General features: G+C 49.0%; 1 protein-coding gene and 1 long non-coding RNA gene across 2 annotated transcripts in view; one reads left to right on the plus strand and one right to left on the minus strand.

Annotated features, from left to right (window-relative positions):
• PIP5K1B (phosphatidylinositol-4-phosphate 5-kinase type 1 beta) overlaps positions 1-21,819 on the plus strand; it is a 287,921-nt gene that overhangs the window by 251,936 nt on the left and 14,166 nt on the right. Inside the window, exon 14 of the mRNA XM_080819587.1 lies at positions 12,541-12,658. Coding sequence (XP_080675713.1) covers positions 12,541-12,658 — 118 coding nt within the window. The remainder of the gene's footprint in view (positions 1-12,540; positions 12,659-21,819) is intronic.
• Positions 6,838-21,819, minus strand: part of LOC308353024 — a 78,384-nt gene continuing 63,402 nt past the window's right edge. The window contains exons 5-9 of the long non-coding RNA XR_013967727.1: positions 16,973-17,134; positions 16,591-16,657; positions 9,989-10,132; positions 7,432-7,593; positions 6,838-7,073 (exon numbers count right to left, since the gene is read on the minus strand). This is a non-coding gene — a long non-coding RNA (uncharacterized lncRNA). The remainder of the gene's footprint in view (positions 7,074-7,431; positions 7,594-9,988; positions 10,133-16,590; positions 16,658-16,972; positions 17,135-21,819) is intronic.

The following is a 21,819-nucleotide window of genomic DNA, read 5'->3' on the forward strand; positions in this document are numbered from 1 at the left end:
AGTGAGAAAGTGGGGCGCCTGGGTGGCTCAGTGGGTTAAAGCCTCTGCCTTCGGCTCAGGTCATGATCCCAGGATCCTGGGATCGAGCCCCACATCGGGCTCTCTGCTCCGTGGAGAGCCTGCTTTCTCCTCTCTCTCTGCCTGCCTCTCTGCCTACTTGTGATCTCTGTCTGTCAAATAAATAAATAAAATCTTTTTAAAAAGTAAATAAATAAAGTGAGAAAGTGTCATGTTCCACAGAGAACAGGAATGGTACTTTTCTCAGGTCCCCAGAACACTCATTTCCTGAAGGTTCCGGTACTGGTGTGAGGGGCTGAGGGAAGGGAGAGTGCGCGCTACTGAGCCGGCCTGTTTCCAGGCAGAGTTTTCCTCTCCGCACTGGTGGCCCCTGCGTGGGTTTGCTAGGATTATCGTAACAAAGTACCACACAGAATTGTATCCTCTCGTGCTTCTGGAGTCGGTAGTGTTGCCTCCTTCCCAAGCCTGTGAGGGAGAATCTGTCCCACCTTGCCGCCTGGTGGTTTGAGGTCTTTGGCACTCCTTGGCTTAGAGAAGCATCACCCCAGTCTGTGCTGTTCTCCCTGTGTGCCCACCTGGCCGTGGGCTGTACTGGATCGGAGCCCACCCTACTCTAGTCTGAACACAGCCTCATTATATCTGCAATGACCATTTTCCCAAATAAGGTCACCTTCTGAGGTACGGGATGTGGGGCTTGGACTTCCACAGACAAGTTTTAGGGGACACGATTCAGCCTGTAACACCATCGCTGAATATCGCTTTGCTTTCCTGGATTTTTTTTTTTTTTGGCCCAATCCTATAGCAAGGAAGCAAAGGGGCCGCCAACCTCCGTCTGTAGGACTTACGTCACCGAGGTGCAGTATATGGTACTGAGGTTCGGAACGAATTCTCTCCTGGCCATTTTCTCTGACTGGTCCCGTCAGCTGACACAGCAGAAGGCATTTCCATTTCAGCATTTCTGATAACGCTCCTCTGATCTCAAACTTCAGTTTTCTGGGGAAGTTGAGAGAGGGCCAGCTGGGCCAGGGAATCTGAGCTTTCGGAAGCTAGAAGGACCACGACAGATTCAAAGCCCTGATGTTTACGGGGAGGAGGTGGAGCCCAGGGAGGTTAGATGGCTCACCCAGCCCCTTAGTCCCTGTGTGTCCCCACAGCGCACACGGCTTCTAAGTGCCGGGCTGGTACCAGAATTTAGCTACCCTGCCTCTTGTTCTAGCTCATTCTTCCACATACCATACTGCTTCTCCCCACCATGGAGGCCATGGGTCCCCTGGGATTTAAGAGACACCCCCCCCCCAAATTCCCATTGCCTTTGTGCTTTGCTAGCTGGAGGGACAGTCACCTCGTGCTCAGCACATGCCACTTAGCCGGAGCTAAGTTTCATGGGCTTCTCGTGTTAGAATTAGTCTTGCCCCCCTAAGCCTTACCTCTGGGACCTACTTAACTATATTATCTGTCAACTCCATGGATAAGCACTCTGGGAAGAGAATGAATTCTGATACATATCTGCCAGATATGGACAGAAAACATGTTTTCCAAGAGAGCCTAAGAGATTTGGTGTTGTAAAGTCCTGGAGAAGTTACTTTGTCAAGGTTTTTTTGGTTTTATATTTTACGGTAATGATATGTGTACTTATTTGCTTCCTTTTAGCCTTCATCATGTATTTCTCCCACTTTTTTCCTTATTTATTTTTTAATTTTTATTATGTTGTTAGTCACCATACAGTACATCATTGGTTTTTGATGTAGTGTCCCATGATTCATTGTCTGCGTATAATACCCAGTGCTCCGTGCAGCACGTGCCCTCCTTAATACCCATCATAGGGCCAACCCATCCCCCTGACCCCCCAACGCCCACCCTTCTAATACCCCCAGTTATTTCCGAGTCCACAGTCTCTCATGGTTCGTCTCTCTCTCTCTCTGATTCCCCTTCCCCTTCATTTTTCCCTTCCTTCTCCTAATGTCCTCCATGTTATTCCTTATGCTCCACAAGTAAGTGAAACCATATGATAATTGATTCTCTCTGCTTGACTTATTTCACTCAGCATAATCTCTTCCAGTTCTGTCCATGCTGATAAAAAAAAGTTGGGTATTTATCCTTTCTGATGGAGGCATAATACTCCATTGTATATATGGACCATATCTTCTTTATCCATTCGTCTGTTGAAGGGCATCTCGGCTCCTTCCACAGTTTGGCAACTGTGGCCATTGCTGCTATGAGCATTGGGGTACAGATGGCCCTTCTTTTCACTACATCTGTGTCTTTGGCGCAAATTCCCAGTAGTGCAATTGCAGGGTCATAGGGAAGCTCTATTTTTAATTTCCTGAGGAATCTCCACACTGTTCTGCAAAGTGGCTGCACCAACTTGCATTCCCACCAACAGTGTAAGAGGGTTCCCCTTTCTCCACATCCTCGCCAACACACGTGGTTTACTGTCTTGTTAATTTCAGCCATTCTAACTGGTGTCAGGTGGTATCTCAATGTGGTTTTGATTTGAATCTCCCTGATGGCTAATGAGGATGGACATGTTTTCATGTGTCTGTTCGCCACCTCCTACCTTTTTCAAAGACTCTAAGTCAATGACCCAGCAGTGCGTGAACGATTTACCAACCTAGCTTTGTCTTTTAGCGCAGTACCCACAACAGGCCAGGCACTTGGGATACATCTGGATGAACGATTTATAGTTCCGTTAGTAAGAAAGCAGATGCCGTTCTTGATGCTGATCATTCACTATTGAACTATGTATATGGTGACACAAGTCTCAAGTATGTGGTTCCGCGAATTTTGACAGATGTGTACACACAAGTAGCCATCACCCGGATCAGGATAAGAACATTCCCATCACATCAGAAAGCTCCTTCTGCCCCTTCATGGTCAGGACCCCCGAGGTCATGGAGACATTCTCCTTCGTTTTCTTTCGGAAGCTGAACAGTCTTGGCTTTCCCATGTGGTCCGTGATCCGTCTCAAAATAATTTCTGTGCCTGGGGTAGCTGTGTTCCTGTGGCTGTTCTTTAATGTCTTTATCTGCCCACCTAAGCCGAACAAGACTAAGTCTGGTAATAGATTGGCCATTTAGAAAGGGATCCGTAGATGTCCGTTGTCTCATGGTTGAACCATGGTTGCCGCGACTGTCTTAGGAACCTGGCCGAGTGCTCCTCCTCTGCCGTGGTCGGCGCTCTGGAGGCTGTGTGGGGAGGGCATGGCTCCAGCTGTCCGCCTGGGCCACATCCAGGGGCCACCATGTATTACCTGGGGTTCGAGGAGTTAGCCTTAGTACCCATGTTACAAATAAATAGGACGAGCCCCGACCTCACAGGGTTACCGTCCCTGACTAAATGAAGTACTAGCGCATGCGGTAGTCATCCCGGTCTAGACATCACTGTCAGTGCCACCGGGAAGCCCATGTGTGGGAGGGCGCTGGAAAGAAAAATAAATCTCCTAGAGATGCGTGGTGGGAAAGGTCCCTGAGCTTGGAGGAGGGTTCCTTTTCGGAAGAGATTTCTCCCAGCAGAGAAAGAGACACACACACACACACACACACACACACATTCACACATGCTGCCGCCCCGGGTTCTCGGAGCCCCCGCGGCTTCCTGTTCCCGCCACGCCTGCACCCGGCAGCACGGAGCTGGTGTTGGTCTTCCGCGGCCGGTCCCAGTGCTGCTGTGTGTGCCGTGTCTGCTGTGGGCATCGTGGCCCGGCCGTTCACGTGTGTAGGGAGAGGGGCAAGTCCCCCCCAGCAGAGACCGCAGGCAGCCAGCTGTGCGCAGAGTCCCAGGAGAGGGACTGCCACTCTGCCTGCCTCTGGGAGGAACAGGCAGCCTCCTCGTCTAAAAATAGCAGGAGGGGAGAGCGCAGGAGAGCGGACAGCTGCAGCCGTGGTCCCTGTGGTCCTGGCCGAAAAGGACCCCAGATGGAGCGCAAGCAGCAGATCCTGCCACTGAGAGCCCGCGGGGCAGCAGGGCAGGTTAGGAAGGTGTCTGGTGCGGCAGTCGGGAGACAGTGACCATGGCCTAGGCCTTCCCGCTTCTCGGGGCCGCCCTGGGGCATTTCGCACAGTTGCCTGTTCACTCAGCCAAGGAGTTCACCAGGAGAGCGAGTGGCTCTGTCCCGGCCCCGGGGTGAGCTTTGCTGCATGTGGACGCTCTCGGGGCTGCGAGTAGGAACCCCAGCGCCCAGGCTTCAGAATTCCACACCCACCGCCCCACCGCAGCCAGAGTGCGCTGTCCTGAGAGGGGCACGTGCTGTGGGCTTGACCCTCACCTCGGAGGTGTCTGAGCCAGGCAGGAATGAGCGTCCCCGACCCCGGGGGAAGCCTGGGTCTCTGGGGCTGAACAAGGATTTGCAGCCTTTAAAGGAGATGAGGCTGTGCGTGTGGGTTTTCTGCGCTCGTAGAGTTTTCCTGTCCACTCTTCTTGCTGGTGAACGTTCTGGTAGCTAAACTGAAAATAGCAGAAAAGGAATTCTTGGCAGAACGTTAGGAGAAACCGGTCTATGCAAGCAGCCACTGTCCGAGCCCCACCCCCACCCAGAGACAGAGCCCCAGAGGGAACAGTCTTGGTGCTGCTCCTTGTCGTTTGTCCGGGAGAGCGTGACTGTGGGCATTCGCTCTCATCCGTGTTACCTGCCTTGGCTCTCCCAGTGACCGTAGGAGATGAGCAGGGCAGGGCCTGTCATTCCTATTTCTACTGGAAGAAGCAGGAGCTCGGGGTCAGGACTTGCCCAGACTAGTAACGAATCATCGAATCATCGGAGGGCAGCGCTGTCTCTAAGCCTCCATCCTGTCCACACGATCTCTGTGTTTAATCCCGACGGCAGTCCATTTCTAAAGGGCAAAAACCACCCAACATGGAACAGCCTAACATGTGGGGAATTTAAGCAAAACTAAAAAAAAAAAAGAGAGAAAGAGAAAAGAAAGATTCCATTTAATCCTGTTGGGAACATTTTTCTCTGTATGGCCCAGCAACCATGGCTTTGAATCCAGAGAGGGGACTAGAACGCTCACTCCCTGGTGGCCGGGCATTTCCAGTCTTTACATAGTCATCATAATATAAATCCCATGTATCAGTGTTCGCATTTTAGAATCAATCCATGGAAAGGCAGGAAAAATGTGGTTATCGCTACAAGACAGAATATAAATATTAACAGCCGTGACAAAGCAGAGATAAAAGAAAGTTTTTGTTTTGTTTTTTTTTTTTAAGTGGATCTAATACCAAGTGTGAGGAACACAGGGACAAAGACGAAATGATACAGGAAATGTAAGATATCCGGTATATGGCTGGTGGAATAGAAAAGGTCAAGTGTATTATTCGGTTACAAACTAAATGAAATATAAATAGCAAATGCCGGAAGAAAGTACAGTGTGGGGGAGGGTCATGTCCTCCTGATGGAACCAATAAATGATGCTCTAGGTTGAGAATATCTTTTATTCCCTGTTTCCTCTGAAGATCTGAAAGGAAGCACCAGAAATGCTAAGAAGAGAGCCCTCCCTAGAGAAGCTGCCCCCTGGGGTGGGGTCAGGGGGGGCAGGACAGGGGGTCGTTGCTTTTCATCGTTACCGTGGGATAGATTTTTATTACTTGGATAGAAGAACCTCAAGGCAGTGAGAGGATAGCTTTTTTTTTTTTAAGATTTTATTTATTTGACAGACAGAGATCACAAGTAGGCAGAGAGGCAGGCAGAGAGAGAGAGAGGAGGAAGCAAGCAGGGAGCCCGATGCGGGGCTCAAACCCAGGACCCCGAGATCATGACCTGAGCCGAAGGCAGAGGCTTTAACCTACTGAGCCACCCAGGTGCCCCGAAAGGATAGCTTTTAAGACAAACTGTGGAGCCTGCCGTCTGTCCCCTGAGCACATGCCCCCGCCCCCCATGAGAATGAGCTATAGAACACTCCTTAGGTCTGCAACAGAAATCAGAGTGTTCCCGGCTATCAAATCATTGATGACTGTCCTCAGCAAGTCCAGCCAGGCTAGCGCTCTCCCGTGAAGCCAAACTGACCTTGCTGGCGACAGAAAGGAGCGTTTTTGTAAATGACAGAGGGGCCCGTGTGACGTCAGGGAGCCGCTCGTGTCTGCTGTCCAGGCGAGCGCTGTGAGGATCTGGAAGGCGCTCCTGCACAGCTCTGACCCACGCCAGGCCACCCTGGGTGCAGAGCACGGAGCCCAGAGCAGCTGCAAAGGACAGGCGGTTTCTTTGGTTTTTCAAGGGAAGAAGAACCCAGCTGGGTGGGACAGTTTCCCCCAAAAGCCTGGCTGCAAATTAGGCTCAGTTAGCCCTTGGTCTGAACAGAGGGAATAGTGGCAAAAGTTGATGGTGCAGAACCCAGGCAGGAAGCCAGACTCTTAAACCTAGTCATGTAATGTTGCTTCTAGAAATGGATCTTCCCAAGCTGCGAGGCAAAAGAGTGGCCGGCCCTCGGACACAGTGGTTGGGTTGGGAGGACACTGCGCCCAAGAGGGATGCTCTCACAGTGACCCCGATAAAGGAATCTGGAAAAAAAATCCAATTAGAAATGGATTCCAGATAGGTCTGTGCCCAAGAAACCAAGAGTACAGTAAACGGGACTGAGTATATCCCCCCCCAGATCGGAGGGGAGGAGAAACATGGAATTGATCAGTGGCGCCAACATTTAAGTGAAAATCCTTTTTAGAACCAGTCTAAACTTGACTGCTTGAGGAGGCATCTTCAAGGAGGGAGGAATTTGCTGCAGATGCATTCCGTGGGTTGGATGGTTTATGCTTTCATTATGTCCCTATTTAATATTTACATTTCATTAATTTTTTTTAAGTAGCAAGGGACACTCACATACACATTCAAGTATATAATAAAAAGGGTTTTAATCACAAATACTTTGTTTTATGTGAGGCACTTCTTGATTAGGAAAGAGACACCTTTGGGACGCCTGGGTGGCTCAGTCAGTTAAGGGTCTGCCTTTGGCTCAGGTCATGATCCCAGAGTCCTGGGATCAAGTTCCGCATCCGGCTCCTTGCTCAGCGGAGATCCTGCTTCTTCCTCTGCCTGCTGCTCCCCCTGCTTGTGCTCTCTCCCTTTCTCTCTGACAAAAAAAAAAAAAAAAAAAAAAAGGAAAGGTAAAGCTATTATCTTCAGTGGTGTGTATAACCTTTACTAGTCTCTTTGCTAAAAATGTAACAGCAGGTGAAAGTGCATTATTCTTATCGGTTCCAGCCAAAGCCCCAAACAAACCCGCAGGACTTGCAAAGCAAGTGGCTGAAAAGCAGTTGCGCAACGGGCAGCTGCCCACCCACTCCCAGCCTCTGCAGGGGGTTGGAGAAGCCGAGACCTGAGTGCACAGGCAGCGTGTGACCCGGGGAGAGAGCAGCCAGGGAGCGGGGCGCACTGCGGCGGGTGCCTCGGAGAGCGGGCCAGTGCCCCCTGGAGTAGAAGGGACATACCTGTGTCCCCTGGTGTCGGACTCGTGCCTGAGATCCTGAAAACTCCAGCGGCAGAGCAAGGGGAGTTTGCAGTTTACAGATGCCCTGTGCCACTCGCTCACTTGTGGCTCTTGTCCGCGCTCTGAGTGTTTCTCTCGTCGTCTGCCCCGCACTGTGTAAGGTCTGCGAGGCGGAAACACTGGTTTTCATCTCTGCTCCAAGCTAGCACCTAGACCATAGGTACGTGAATGGGGGGTTGTGCTGTGCAGTCACTAATGTCTCCAGCCACCCTGCAGGTTTGATACTATCCTCACCTTCTGTGTGGGAACCCGGAGCTCGGGGCAGGGTGAGGACAGTCTCCAGGAGCGCCACAACCCAGAAAAGCCAGAGCTCTAGGCTGAGTCCTCTAATCCCAGAGTTCATGCCCCGCCGGTGAGCCTCTAGCCGCCCAGGCACCTGTTTTCCTAAAATGCGTTCTCTTGCAGGGGAGGGACCGGCCATCTCTGTGCTCTGGTCTCACTCACGAGATTGTCATCCTCCTTACTCAGTACGTAAAGGCAGATGAGTGAATTGGTTCCGTAGCTTTTACTCTGTGCCAAGATGTATTCGTGTCAGGTTATCCAGAATACACTGAATGGGCTTCAGTATCTGTGCCTGATGATTTGCACAGGGCTATAGTCCTCGATATTACAGAGTTCTTTCATAGGTCATTTCTTTTAATTAAAATGTTAGAAGCTTAAATAACTATTGTTCAATACTATTCTTTTTTAATTTTTAATTTTTTTATTTACATAAAATGTATTATTAGCCCCAGGGGTACAGGTCTGTGAATCGCCAGGTTTACACACTTCACAGCACTCCCCAATACTATTCTCTTTTTATTGTGGTAAAATTCACATTAACAGGGACACGTGGGTGGCTCAGTCGGTGAAGCGTCTGCCTTCGGCTCGGGTCCTGGGATCAAGTTCTGCATCCAGCTCTCTGCTCAGTGGGGAGCCTGCTTCTCCCTCTGCAAGCTCACGCTTGCTCTCCCTCAAATCTTAAAAAAAAAAAAAAAATTCCGCTTTAACCATTTGTAAGTGTACAGTTCGATAGTGTCACGTTCACTCACATTATTGTGCAAGGGCGCTCCAGAACTCTTCATCTTGCAGAACTGAAACTCTGCCCCCATCCCCCACCCTCTGCCCCTGGCAACCTCCATTCATTCCCCTTTCTGCCTCTGTGAATTTGACGGAAGTGGAATGACACAGTATTTGTCTTTTAAGGTCTGGCTGATTCCACGTAGCACAAAGTCCTACAGAGTCCACCGGTAACGTGTGGCGGAACTGGCTTCCTTTCCGAGGCTGAATAGTGCTGCTTTGTGCGCGTCAGTTCTGTGTATCCGCTCATCCGTCAGTGGGGATTCGGGCTGCTTCCCCCCCTTGGCCACCAGGAGTGAGGCTGTGGTCGTGGGTGTGTCCCTCTGCTAAGGCGGCTCCAAGGAAGTGCCAGAGACGAAGCCACTTGAACAACAGCAACGTGTTTCCTCCCTGTTCTGGGGGCCACACGTCCAAGATCAAGGGGGATGCAGGGCTGGTTTCTCCTGAGGCCTCCCTCCTTGGCTGTCTTCTCCCCTGTCTTCACACCGTCTTTGTTCCTGTCTTCGTCCAAAAATCCTTATTTAAAACATTGTATGTGTTTACGAGTGAGAGCGGGGGGAGCAGCTGAGGGGGTAGGAGAAGCAGACTCCACGCTGAGCACAGAACCCAGTGCGGGGCTCGACCTCGGCACCCCGAGATCATGACCTGAGCTGAAACAGAGTCGGATGCTTGACCCAATGAACCACCCAGGCATTCCCCATGCCCCATCTCTTCTTTTAAGGGCACAAGTCAGCCTCTCCCAATGATCTCATTTAACCTTAATTACCTCTTTAAAGACCTTATTTCCAAATACAGACACATTGTGGAGTACTGGGCATTAGGACTTTAAGATATGAATGGGGCTTGGTGGGCAGGGGGTGGGGGAGACACACAGTTTAGCCCACGACACTGGGTAAACAAATAGCTCGGACTGTGTTTTCTTCTTTGGGGGTATATACCCAGAAATGGGATTGCTGGATCACAGGGTAATTCTATTTTTGACTTTTGAAGGAAGAAAAATATATTTATTTGTAAAACATAGTCTGCCTAGTTTCCCCCCAAACGGTTCTGGCCATCTTTACACTCCTCAAGCCGAGATCTCGGCAGCCACGTCCAGCACGATATACTGCCTTCGTTTTTGCTGGATCCCGGGATTATTTCCAAGTTCCTAGGCTCCTCTGCCTTTGCTGCCTCGGTTTCTACATTGGCAGATTTCTAAAATGTCCGCTAGCTGGCCCTAGAAAAGGTGCTTGATCGGAAAACAGGGTTCAGATCCTAAACTCTGCTCAGCGGCTGTGTGACCTTGGGCAAGTCCCTGCGCCTCCCTGCCTGGTCCTCAGATCGATCCTCTGTGAAGCAGACGTGTTGGGGGGACAAACCCAAGGTAGGGGGGACAGGGAGAGACGATGTAAACAGAAGAGGCCCGAGAGCGGTAGGTGCCCTGGAGGGAGACCCCATACCTGTGCCACACCAGCTGGTCCTGTAACATCGCGGACGGTTCCCTGGGCTTCCACGCACCTGCACACGTGGTCTGTTCACCCCGCACCGTGGAAACTCAGAGCCCAGTTCTTTCATGTTGCCAGGTCAGCTGGAATGTTTTTTCTCTATTAAGAAAAAAATGTTTTTTTGAATGACTGGAATCTACTCAAAACAGCTCTAAAATGCGACCTAAACTATTCGCTCCAATTTCTGATATTTCTGGTACTGTGCACGGAGACCAGTTTTATAAACCATGGCCCTTAGGTGCTTCATGAAATTTTTTTACTGAAGATATCTCACAGACTCTAAAATTGACCCAAAGTAGACAGTTCTGTGGCTTTAGTCTACTCACCAAGTTGTGTATTTCTAAAAGCTAATTTTAGATCGTTTTCAATAGCCCGAAAGAAACTCCACACCCAAGAGCAGTAACTCCCTAGTCCTCCCCCACTCACCCCCCACCCCTGGCAACGATGTGCCTCCGTCTCTCTAAATTGGCCTCTTCTCTACATTTCACATCAATGAAATCATACAATACGTGGTCCTTGGTGACCAGCTTCTTTCATTGAACACAGACGTTTTTCAAGATTCAGCCATGCTGTTGGCCGTATCGGTACCTCCTTATTTCTTATTGCTGAATCATAGTCCATTGCAGGAATTACTTATCCGTTCGTCAGCTAGTGGACGGTTGGGTTATTAACACTATGGGACTGTTCTGAGGAATGCGACTGGGAGCATTCGTGGCCAAGCTTCGGTGTGGGCACATGTCTTCATTTTTCTTGGATCTACACCTAGGAGTAGAATTTCTGGGGTTTGTAGTTTTAAGGATCCACCAAACTGTTTCCCAAAGCCGTTGCCCCCTTCTCCAGTCTTCATCAGGTCGTCTCCAGCTCCTCCTCTCGCCTGTCTTTATGACAGCAGCTCAGGGGGCGAGAAGAGGTAGCTCCCCAGAGTTTTTATTTGAGTTCCCCTTAGGATGAATGATGTTTAGCATCTTTTCATACACTTACTGGCCATTTGTAGTTCTTCTTTGCAGGACTCTCCAGATCCTTTACTCATTTTTTAATTGGGTGATTTGTCCTTTTTTTGTTCTAAGAGTTCTTTATATAACCTGGATATAAGTCCCTGTGAGCCTCATTTTCATCCCCCAGATAATGCTTACTATGCTGTTGAGATAGGAAAGTATTCCCATACATGTGAAAAACAACACAAGTAAAGTTTGATTTTGATCAAATTTGACCATAGGATGCTGAGGAAATCCAGTGTTTGTCTTCTGTAATCACAGTGTATTTTAGCTAAAATAATTGGTAAATCCCAAAGAATACCCTCATTTTTTTTTCTAAATCATGCTAGCTCACTCATGGTTACCCAAAATAGAAGATAAATATTAGATTGAAAAATATGTACATAATGGATTTACTTCTAGGGGAGTGACTCAGGATCACAACAGGACGGCAGAAAAAGGAAGAGGACTTTTAGCTGTATTTTACACCACATGTAGTATTAAAAAATTAAAAATTTTTTAAGCAAAATCACTTCCAGGGATGCCTGGCTGGCTCAACAGAGTGGGCAACTCTTGATCTTGGGGTCATGAGTTCAAGCCCCACTTTGGGCATAAAGCTTAAAGAAAAAGAAAAATCACTTCCAGAATATTCTTGGTTATACCCTCAGTCTTGAAAACTGAGTTCTGAACTTCATCTAATAAATGATACATTCATAAAATAACCCAGTAGCCTTTAGGGATTTTTTAATTATATAAAAATAAGAGCCAAAAAAAAAACAACCCAGGAATAAAAATCAGAAGTCATCCCACAGTTATCTATTTTCTGACCACCTTATTTCTAGCTTTGATGTCTAAGTAGATAAGTAATTCCTCTTTGGTGGGTGACATTGTAGTCATTGAAAAGCAAAAGCCAATGAAAGCCCGTCACTGCCTCATTACTTTTGATCCAGAAAATGACTTGAGTGATGGTCATCGGCACACAGTGTTCTCAGAGAAGCATCCCTTGAAAGCTGATGGTTTCCTAAACCAAGAAATCTGTAAAGGGATTCTGATGCACATTTAAGTTTGACAACTGCTGGTACAATTGGACCTTTTGTGCCTAAAAGGAAAAGAGATGAGTAGAGAGAGAGAAACCAGTACTGACCGTGCACAAGGTTATCTTTGTAAACCAGCAAAGCACGCGTACTCTAAGTGGCAAACCCAAGCAGCAGGAACCCACTGCTGAAAGTCAGAGCTGACCAATGGGCCTCTAGGTGACAGCCCTCCACCCTCACGAGGCTGGAGACCCACAGGTCCCATCTCTGAAGTATAAACAAGTGTCCCATGCAGGGAAGCAGACAGGGAGATACACAGCTATACAACCAAATTCCTTAAACCATCTCTGGGTAGGACCGTATTGCCTCTGAACTCTCAAAATCGTTTTTTTAATCCCAAAAAGCTTTCCCGAACTCCACGTCTTTATCCACAATTGGAGGTTTCCATGGATCTTGGTCTGGAGGCCACGCACTCATTATTCTTTTTTTGTCTTTCCAGTAAAGCGTTACCTTCCAGTTCAACATTTACCTTGGAAGAGGGGACCATCTACTTGACTTCCGAGCCGAACGCTCTGGAAATGCAGGACGATAATGCCTCCGTGCTTGATGTCTATTTAGTAAGTAATTTTCGTTTCTTCCCCCTTCCTTCTGGTTTACGGATGGGCCCGGGGCCACAGTTTATGCAAGAATGGGTTCTTAAGGCCAGGCAGGCTGGGGTTTTAAAAGAAGCTACGGTTCTCCATCACTGGCACCACGGCAGCGCTTTTCACAAGTCATGCTTTCACACAGTTCATGTAGAACATTCCACAAGAGAGTATGTAGGGTAAGAAGCTAAATCCCTCTATGTAAGAAGAGAACGGATCCCCTAATTGTGAGGCGAAATGGGGCTTCTCCGTGGTAACATCTTCTGTGACTCCAGTGTATCTGCCGTGTGCGTGAATCTTCTGGAATTCTGTGTTACTTTCTCGGTAAATTGGTAGCTTAAGAGGCCCAGAATGGGGTTGTGGCAAGAACCGGAGGTCAGCACCAAAGAATCTTGGCTGTCTCCCTCGGTTGTCACCAACTGGGGGCGTGACCTGGGCAGGCACCTCTCTGTGTGTCCCTGTTTGCCAAAGGAGGGAAATAATGCCAAGCTTACGGGGCCACTTGGAGGATCAGGAATGATCGTGTCCGTGAACGCCCTTGACCGCCTGCCAAGTTGTCCTCGGTGACTTAAGTCAATTATTAGGTGAGGTCTAGAAGGATGTATGACGGACTAAACTATGAGGGAGGAGAAGGGGTATTTTCCCTACAAAGTCCATCCCACACACATTCTCTGCATCTCTGCCTACCCGCACAAAATCACGCAAGAGACACCAAGTGTGGATTTCAGGTTTTCCACTCTTTTAAGTTGTGCCAAGCCTAAGTGTGCAAGCTCCGTGTCAGGAACCCCACTGAGTGTGTCTCCTGACCACACACTACCACTCCCCGCTATGCCCCAGCCTAGCCCTCTGTTCGCTCAAGCATACTCTACAGGACCTTGGTCACCAAAAATGCTACTCGTGATCCCAGAGACCTCCAGCACCTTCTCACCTCTCCTGGAGTAAGTGCCAGTGTCCTCAAGGCCCTGCATGGTCTGATCTACGCTGCCACTTTTCTCTGCCCTCCTTTCCCTGCCTCTGTCTTCCTTACCCATACTCTTCCAGCCACACTGACCTTGGTATAACCCGCTATGCCTCTGCCTCAGGACCTTTGCATTTGCCTTCACTGTCTGAAAATATACTTTCTTAGCTGTCCCAAGCTTGCTCCCTTACATCCTTCAGTCTCAGCCCAAACATCATCTCAGATAGGCTTTCCTTGACCCCTTATAGAGAATAGAAGCCCTCTCCCCACAACCACCCTTGTGAAAGGACTTTTTTTAATAACCTCTGAATATCCTGGTTGTAGCAACAACAGAATTTTTTTTCCACGGGGCAACCCTCCTCCCCACAGTGCCCCCACTTTTTAAAATAAGTTATGGTACACTTTAAAATCCTTACAGAAGAGTTGGTTCCTCTGTACAACCAAGAAGGTAGGGAATTAAATAGGAAAAAAATTACAGTAATTTTTTGGTCCCACGGTAAATTTGAAAAACTAAGTGAAATCTGATCTTCATGAGCTAAGAGTTCATGCTCCTTGTGTCTTTAAAAAAACAGATTGGCACCAACCAGGGGCACGTGACCCTTCCCAGAGGAACAGAAGATCACAGGGTAGTTAAATGGCCCTACTGATCCCAGTTACCCTATGGATTACCCTTACTCCTTTGCTGGAAAGCTTGTCATTAGTCATTTTGATTGCTCCTCCTTGGTATTCTCCATTTCGTTTTTAAGAAAATTGCTTCTGTCCTTTTATCAGTGTCTCATTTTATGGTGCTTCTCTGCCTGTCTTGGACATGGAGAAGCCAAACTTTTCAGAAAAATTTCATGCTTCCTCCAGAAGTCCCAGGGAAGAGCCCCAATATTGACTGGCAGTGGTTTGAAAGCACTTTGAGCAGCAGTTAGAAATGAAGGAAGGAGGGAGTTTAGAACAGGAGGAGGCAGCGGGGGTGGTCCTCTGCCCAGCCTTCCCAGCACGCAGCTGCTAACGGTTCACAGGCATGGGAAGCGAGGGGAGTCCCACAGCAGCGAAGGCAACAGAAATTCTCACCAGGCTTGGGGAGAAAAGCTGATCGAGCCTAATCTTATTTTGTAGCTACTTACGATAAGCTTTTTAGCATTTTTCCATGTTTCCTGCAAGCTGAGCAGTGTCCTAAATACTTTGTCTTAAGCCATTTAATCCCCACAACCCGCTACGAAGCCCGCCGGAGCTCCATTTTACAGAAAGGAAAGGGACGCACGTGCGATTATCCACTTGCCCCAGACCAGGCAACAAGTAACCGGTCAGAGATCAGAGCTGGGATTCCAACCCTCCGAGCCTCGCCCCAAGCCCGCTCTTAATGACCGAGCTATGCTGGCTGCATTAGGGATCACACTGCCTTTGCCAGACAGAAATTAGACTAAGTTCAAGGATTGGCCCCAAATCACACAAGGTAACGTGCAAATAAGATAGAAGAGGACACAGAGACAAATTGGGGTGAAGAGACCAGTGGGCTGTATGTTTCAATTTCGAAGGTGAAAATTCAAGAATGCTGTAAGGGGAATGGTTCGGTGCTGCTGGAGAGCACGGGGTCTTGAACAGTAACAAGGTACAACTGAGCGCCTCCCCTGTGCCTCCAGTCACTGTCCCCAGGCTTGCTTCCTGGACACAAGTGGCTCTGGGCAGGTAGGGATTACGGTGGTCTCCGTTCAGACGGATAAGGACATGGAGGTTCCCTTCAGAGCTGGTAAAGGGCAGGGTGGAAACGGGAGTCCCACTCCCTGTGCTCTCCTCCCTAAACCCAGCCCCTCGAGCACCTGTCCCTATGGCTTGGGCACTGGTTATGTGTTCAGGTCTCCCGGCCATGTGGTCGGAATCCTGTTCCTTGTAAAGCGAGAGATGGACCCGACGAGGGAAGGGGGTAGGGGAGTTACATTGGCAACAGTGTGCGTAAACTTCTGTTTTTTAATGTTCTAGCACAACACTTCGCACACCTTTGATACCAGTACGTCTTCCAAAGTATTGAGGATCCCACCCAAGAGTCTTTGTGGATGTGGGTTCCATCTGTCAATACTTTTTTTAAAAATGAGGAAATTTAATATTTACTCAATGTATGTAATCATTCATTCAGAATAACTATTAGTGTTAATTTAAGTAAATTTCTGTCAAAATCATGATTTTCTGGACAAAAACAAATTAAGAAGAGCGGCATTATTTTATGTCTTTAAAATCCGGAGCATCAGGCTTAATAGAAGGGGCTGCATTCTCGCGTCTGTTTCTGTTAGTGTGTTGTCATAGGGCACATCCTTGTACCCACACTGTGTGCCCATGAGAGGCAGTGGGAATGAAAAGACCGATGACGTCTTCCTGTCATTAATGGAGACCTGATGGATCCCCGGGAGTCTACTGCTTTCACTTAGCCCCTATCCCTGCTGCAGAACCCAGAGGGCTATAAATTAATTCCACCGAAGCAAGCACCTGGGTTCTATGGCTCTCTCTGCCTCTCATTTATCATTGACCTTGAACTGATCTCCCCTTCAGGGCCTCCGCTTTCTCATCCATAAAATGGATCCTTCAGTCACTCTATGACCCCCTCCAGCTCTGGCCTGCTGTGGCTTCCTCTAAATGCTGCGGAGTTCCAATAAGAGGAGGTTTCACCAGAGCAGCGACAGCTCTCTTCCCAGATTTTGCTGTGTCATCCCATCTTCCTCTATCCTAAACCTGCACCGTACTTAAACATACATTTTTTGGCAAGACATCTAGAAAGTTCTGCACCATGAATTTCTAATGCCAGGGTGTGTTTTCACGCTGGAGGTTTTTATTTTCTATTTTGCATGCTCTTCCAGTTCTGAGAGGGTGTGGCTCATCGCCCGCCCCTCACTATTGCCATGTGCCTCTCTACTGTGAACGAGCGAATGGAAAAGCTAAGCAGGAGAAGGGAAGACCTTTGTCTCACCTCCCGCTGGACCTCGTAAGAATCCTCTTCCTCAAAGCGTCCTTTCTTGAAGGGCAGTTGGAGGCTTCTGTGGGGACATTATGGTTAGAATTGTAAGAGACATAGTTTTGTTTCTCTTGTACTGTTTTTTTTCTCCTTTAAGATACAGTGTTTCTCTTCTAGTAGATCTCACCTAGTTCCCCAGTGCTGTTATTTGTATACTGATATAGAATACCGCCTATATCCCTTTAAAAATACACAGGATTTCAACCAGATAATGTTTGCACACCAGGGAACATACGACATTTCCCTTGAAGGATCCACCCACGTGATGCATGTATTAATCAGGTTGACTATCCTGCTTTCTGCTGTGATTTGACACGAAATTGAAATCATCGTTTACCTTAAAGGGCAGCTGACTGTTCCATCCCTCTTAGAAAGCACTGGGTTCAGGTTCCGTGTTCCTCGCTGTCATCCTGCCTGCTTTGAAAAGGCCGTTCTGGAATGCCTGAGTGGCTCCGTCAGTTAAGTGTCTGCCTTCTGTTCAGGTCACGATCCCAGGATCCTGGGATCAAGTCCTGCATCAGGCTTCTTGCTCAGTGGGGAGCCTGCTTCCCCCCCCCCACCCCACCCCCCGCCGCCTGCGTGAGCTCTTTGTCAGATAAACAAACAAAATCTTTAAAAAAATGAAAAGGCCATTCCCCTTCACTCTAGAAAGTTCCAGGCTGATTCGTTTGCCAATATTCAAATCAAGGGGGCGGGGGAGGGGTGTGTTTCTGAAGATGATTTTATCCAGTGACCAAAGATGCGTTCTTGCATTGAATTTGAGTTGATGGCACAAATTGGGGCATTTGAAAGAATTGAGCAGAGATGATTAGGCTGCACTGACTGAAAAGGGGGCAATCGTGCAGTGCTCGTAAGAGCTCGATTCCACTTTGCGAACAGTCTCGGGCATTCTAAGGCTGACCCCGTCGCTGGTACTCGAGTTCCTAAGGCAGCTTCTCTGCCTGAGGTAGAATGCAATTTTGCATCAAGGGGAAGAGGGACCCCCAACAAAACCCAGCTGAGAATTGTTACGGGGATGACTGGTGGGGAGCCGATGGGTAAGTGGGGGATAGCGCGATCGCTTTTGTCGTAACACAGAAGTTGGAAAGGCGGCTGCCGTTAAACAATGACTTTCTTTTTGTCTCAAGGTTCTCTACGCTTTTCTTTTTTACACTTTCCCTATTAACATCCTCTCACTGATAGGTACTTTGATCCAGAGAGGTGTCTCTGCAATTCGGCTGTTTGAAGTACAAAAATAGCTGTGGGCGAAGGAGAAGAAACAGTTAAGCCATTTCTTAGCCAGGCCTGCACTGGAGATTAAGGCTCTCCTGTGCAGCTGGTGGACAGCTTGATTATTTAATGTGTGTTTAGGGTGGCTAATAAGACTCTTTGATCACAGGATGAAGGGTGGCAGAGAAGTGAAAATGATTGAATTAACAGCTTATCGTAGCATTATGTATGAGAAAAGCCCGAGAAAAAGAAGAAAAACACTTTAAATTAGGTCACAAGGGTCTTAGAAAACCCACCGGAACTTTCTGGCATTTGTGGATTGGGCTCCGCTGGCATGGAGCTTAAAGACTTGTATGGAGAGTATCGGGGCCTTTAATCCCTCCTGTCTGAGCCAGATTGGATGCTGCGAGGGGTGTTGATTTGAAACGGGCAGTTCTGTTGCTTCCCAGCAGAGAGCTAGAATCCCCATCTGCCCAAGGGTTGTGATAGATGTTAGTGAGAGCCGAGGAGGAGAGGCAAACCACTGCCTTTGGCTTGTAAGGCGTTCAACCAGAATGCGGTTTCCTTCCGCCATAGTGGTGGCCACAATGGTAAGAAATGGAGAGATTTCGGAAGAGCAAAATAGGATCCTTTATCTCCAGAAGTGCTTGGCCCTCTTAAGCCACTGACCGGATATTATGTCTAAGATGTGTGAGTGAGTATAAAGAATGGATCCCACTGTCTGGCTCCCCGTGGCACCCACAAGTGACTCCCACGCTAACACAAGCTTTCGGATTACTGAGGCAAGCCATCAGTCCGCGATAGGAGGTCACCCCTAGGATCGGTTTTAAATCCAACAGTGTTAAGCCACTGTTTAAGGATTAGCTAAGGGAACCGGAGTTAGTGATTGAGTGACAGCTGGCTGGGCTAGGGTACATTTTCTGATGTTGGCTCCTAGCTTTACAATGACTCCTGGCCTCCGAGGCCAGCTTGACGGCTGCCTTCTTCAAGGTCAGCTCTGTACATGAGCTTGACTCAGGCTCCTACCGATGGGGGGCAGGGGAGTGCCTCCTGGTACTGACTTCCTCCACCTCCCCCACTCCCTCCGGCATCTCCCTCTGGCTCCTGTCTTAGCTCTCAGTTTCCGTATTCTTCCTTGTCATCAGGAGCCAATGTTTACTGGTCTCCTGAGCCTTTCCAACTCTTGGGAAAAAAGCATTTGAGAAACACCAGTCTCTGGTGGTGTGACCTTGGAGGCCCCCAGGCACGGAGCCTGCAGGAAACAAATCGCAGACTCAACTTGAACCACGTTAGGAACACAGGGGAAGTCTAGGGAAAGCAAGCTTGAATCCTACCCAGGGCCTTAGTGAATAGGGGGTCCTCGTCCCTACTGTTCGCTCCTGCGGGGTCTGAGAAGGAACAGGAAAATCTGGTCGAAGGGAGAAGGTGGTAAGTATTATACACTTAATTAAAAAAAAAAAAAAAAAGGTCTCTCTGAGTGTGGTGAAGGGGCAGGAGGACTCAGGAGGGGAGACCTGAGGGCTTGGCTTGCCCTGCTTTTGTCGCTACCTGTGGTAGTTTCCTAGGGCTGCCCAAACACCAACTCCCTGGACCCAGGTGGCTTCACCAGAACCACAGTGTCGCGGTGGTGGAGGCCGGACGTCCGGCGGCAGGTGTCTGCAAGGCCAGGCTCCATCCATCTGAAGGCGCTCGGGCGAGGTCCTTCCCGGCTGCTTCCAGCCTTTGGTGGCTCCTTGCGTTCCCTGGCATTCTTCGCCGGGCAGCCCCAATCTGTGTGTCTGCACATGGCGTTCGCCTCGGTGCCTCTGCGTGTTCTCCCTCTTGGGCAACGACAAGCCGAGCCGCCGCACGCCCTCGCCCTCGCAGGAACGGGGATTTTGTCCGTGTTCCTGCTTGCAGCGGCCCCTGCTGCCACCTACTGGCAGAAAGGCGCCTCTGCCCACAGGGTAGAGGCGGTAGCGGAAGTCCTTGAATTGAAACTGTATTTAAAAAAAAAATAAAAAGAGCAAGTGTGTCTCTGAAAGCTTCCGCGCCACAGACTCAGTGCTGCGCGGGCCCTGCGGGGGTCAGAGGTGGCTCCCTGGGACAGGCCCAGCACCCGCCACCTTTCCAGCCGGACTGGAGGCTACTGGTAACAGGTGCAAAAACGCCAGTGCCCTCCTCTGCTGCCGCGGCCAGTCCGGCCAGTCCGGCTCAAGCCCCTTAGAGAGGCCCCTTGGCAGTCTGGGGACTCAGCAGAGAAAAGGCTCTTTTTACGGGTTGAGCAGAACCTCCACCGATACGAGGTGGACAAATCCTTCTCTTCACTTGGAATCTGACAGCTCGTCCCCTGCAGCTTCTCAGGTCCTGGCCGGCTGTGTACTTTGAAGGAACCCCAGGAAGGAATAGGATTAAGAATTTTAAAAATCCATGGGGCGCCTAGGTGGCTGGGTGGGTTACTCTGTCTTCAGCTCAGGTCATGACCTCAGGGTCCTGGGATCGAGTCCTGTGTTGGGAAGCCTGCTTCCCTTCCTCTCTCTCTCTGCCTGCCTCTCTGCCTATTTGTAATCTCGCTCTGTCAAGTAAATAAGTAAAATCTTTTTTAAAATTTTTTTTAAAATCTGAGACTTTAACTTAGAAAAAGAAAATACTTTCTAAATCCCAGTAATGGCTGCTGCATTGGTTTCTAGGGCTGTGGTAATAAAGGACCACCACTGAGGAGGCTTAGACAACGGAAATGTATTGTCGCACAGCTCTGGAGGCCAGAAGCCAGAGAGCGAGGTGTTGGCAGGGTTGGTTCCTTCTGAGGGCCGCGGGGAAGGAGGCCTCCCAGGCACCTCACCTTGGCTTGGAGAGAACGGTCTTCACCCTGTGTCCTCACGTGGGCTTCCCTGTGTGTGTCCAGATTTCCCCTTTGGATAAAGGCGTCAGTTGTATTGGATAAGGGCTCACCCTCGTGACATTATTTCAACCTAATTATCTCTGTGAGCATCCTACCTCCAAAGAGGGTCATGTTGTAAGGTAATGGCAATTAGGACTTCAACATAGCAATTTCAGAGAGCTCCGACTCAACCCCTAACGGCTACGGTGTCTTTTTGTAAAGAAAAGTGGTACCAGTAGAAGTGCTGAGACAGAAAGGCTTGATGGGGGTAGAGCTTCTAGTTCCTACCCTCTGGACCAAGGCCAGAGCCCTGGGCTTTTTCTGCTTTCCTCCTACCTGCCTGGAAGAGAATCCAGTGGTCTCATCCGAAGGGGGTGCTGCTTTTCGGATGAAACCAGGGTTATGCTCACTCCCCCAGCATTTTCCAACTGAGGCATAAGCAGGGGTCAGAGTGAATTCCGTTGTGGCCCCAAGGTTATATATAGGACATGTCAGGTGACAAGATAACCACTTGAATTTACAAGTAACAGAAGTCACTCAAGTGCTGGAAAGTTCCCCGTAGAACTGTCAGCCCATATACATCATTGATGCCCTCAGGCTTCTCTTAGGCTTTTGGAAAACAAACTAATCAGGCAGAGAGCTGTGTTAAAACATCGCTGCAACATTAATAGTTCAAAAAAAAATGAAAGGCCATAATCTTCACTTCATTCCCATGAGGCATCTACAGTGAGTGCCCACTTTTTTCACGAGTCTCTTCTCACCGGTGTAGACACGCGTCTGTTCATTCCAGGTTTTACCAGTTCAAGGTTTGTGGCAACTCCGCGTGGAGCAAGTTTTTCGGTGCCATTTTTCCAACAGTGTTTGCTCAGTTTGTGTCTGTGTGTGACAGTCTGGTAATTTTTATAACATTTCCAACCTTTTCATTATCATCTTCATTTTAGTGATCCCTAATGGTTTGGGGAGCCACCGACCACACCCACATCCAATAACCAACTTGAACGTGTGTTCTGACCGCCCCGGCTCCTCCTCAGGCCTTTCTGCTCCCTGGCACACCACGATACGCAGTTAGGCCGGTTCCCTGCGGTGGCCTCTAAATGTTCAGGAGAAAGGAAGAC

The sequence above is a fragment of the Martes martes genome (assembly GCF_963455335.1).
Source record: "Martes martes genome assembly, chromosome: 12".
NCBI classification, from domain to species: domain Eukaryota; kingdom Metazoa; phylum Chordata; class Mammalia; order Carnivora; family Mustelidae; genus Martes; species Martes martes.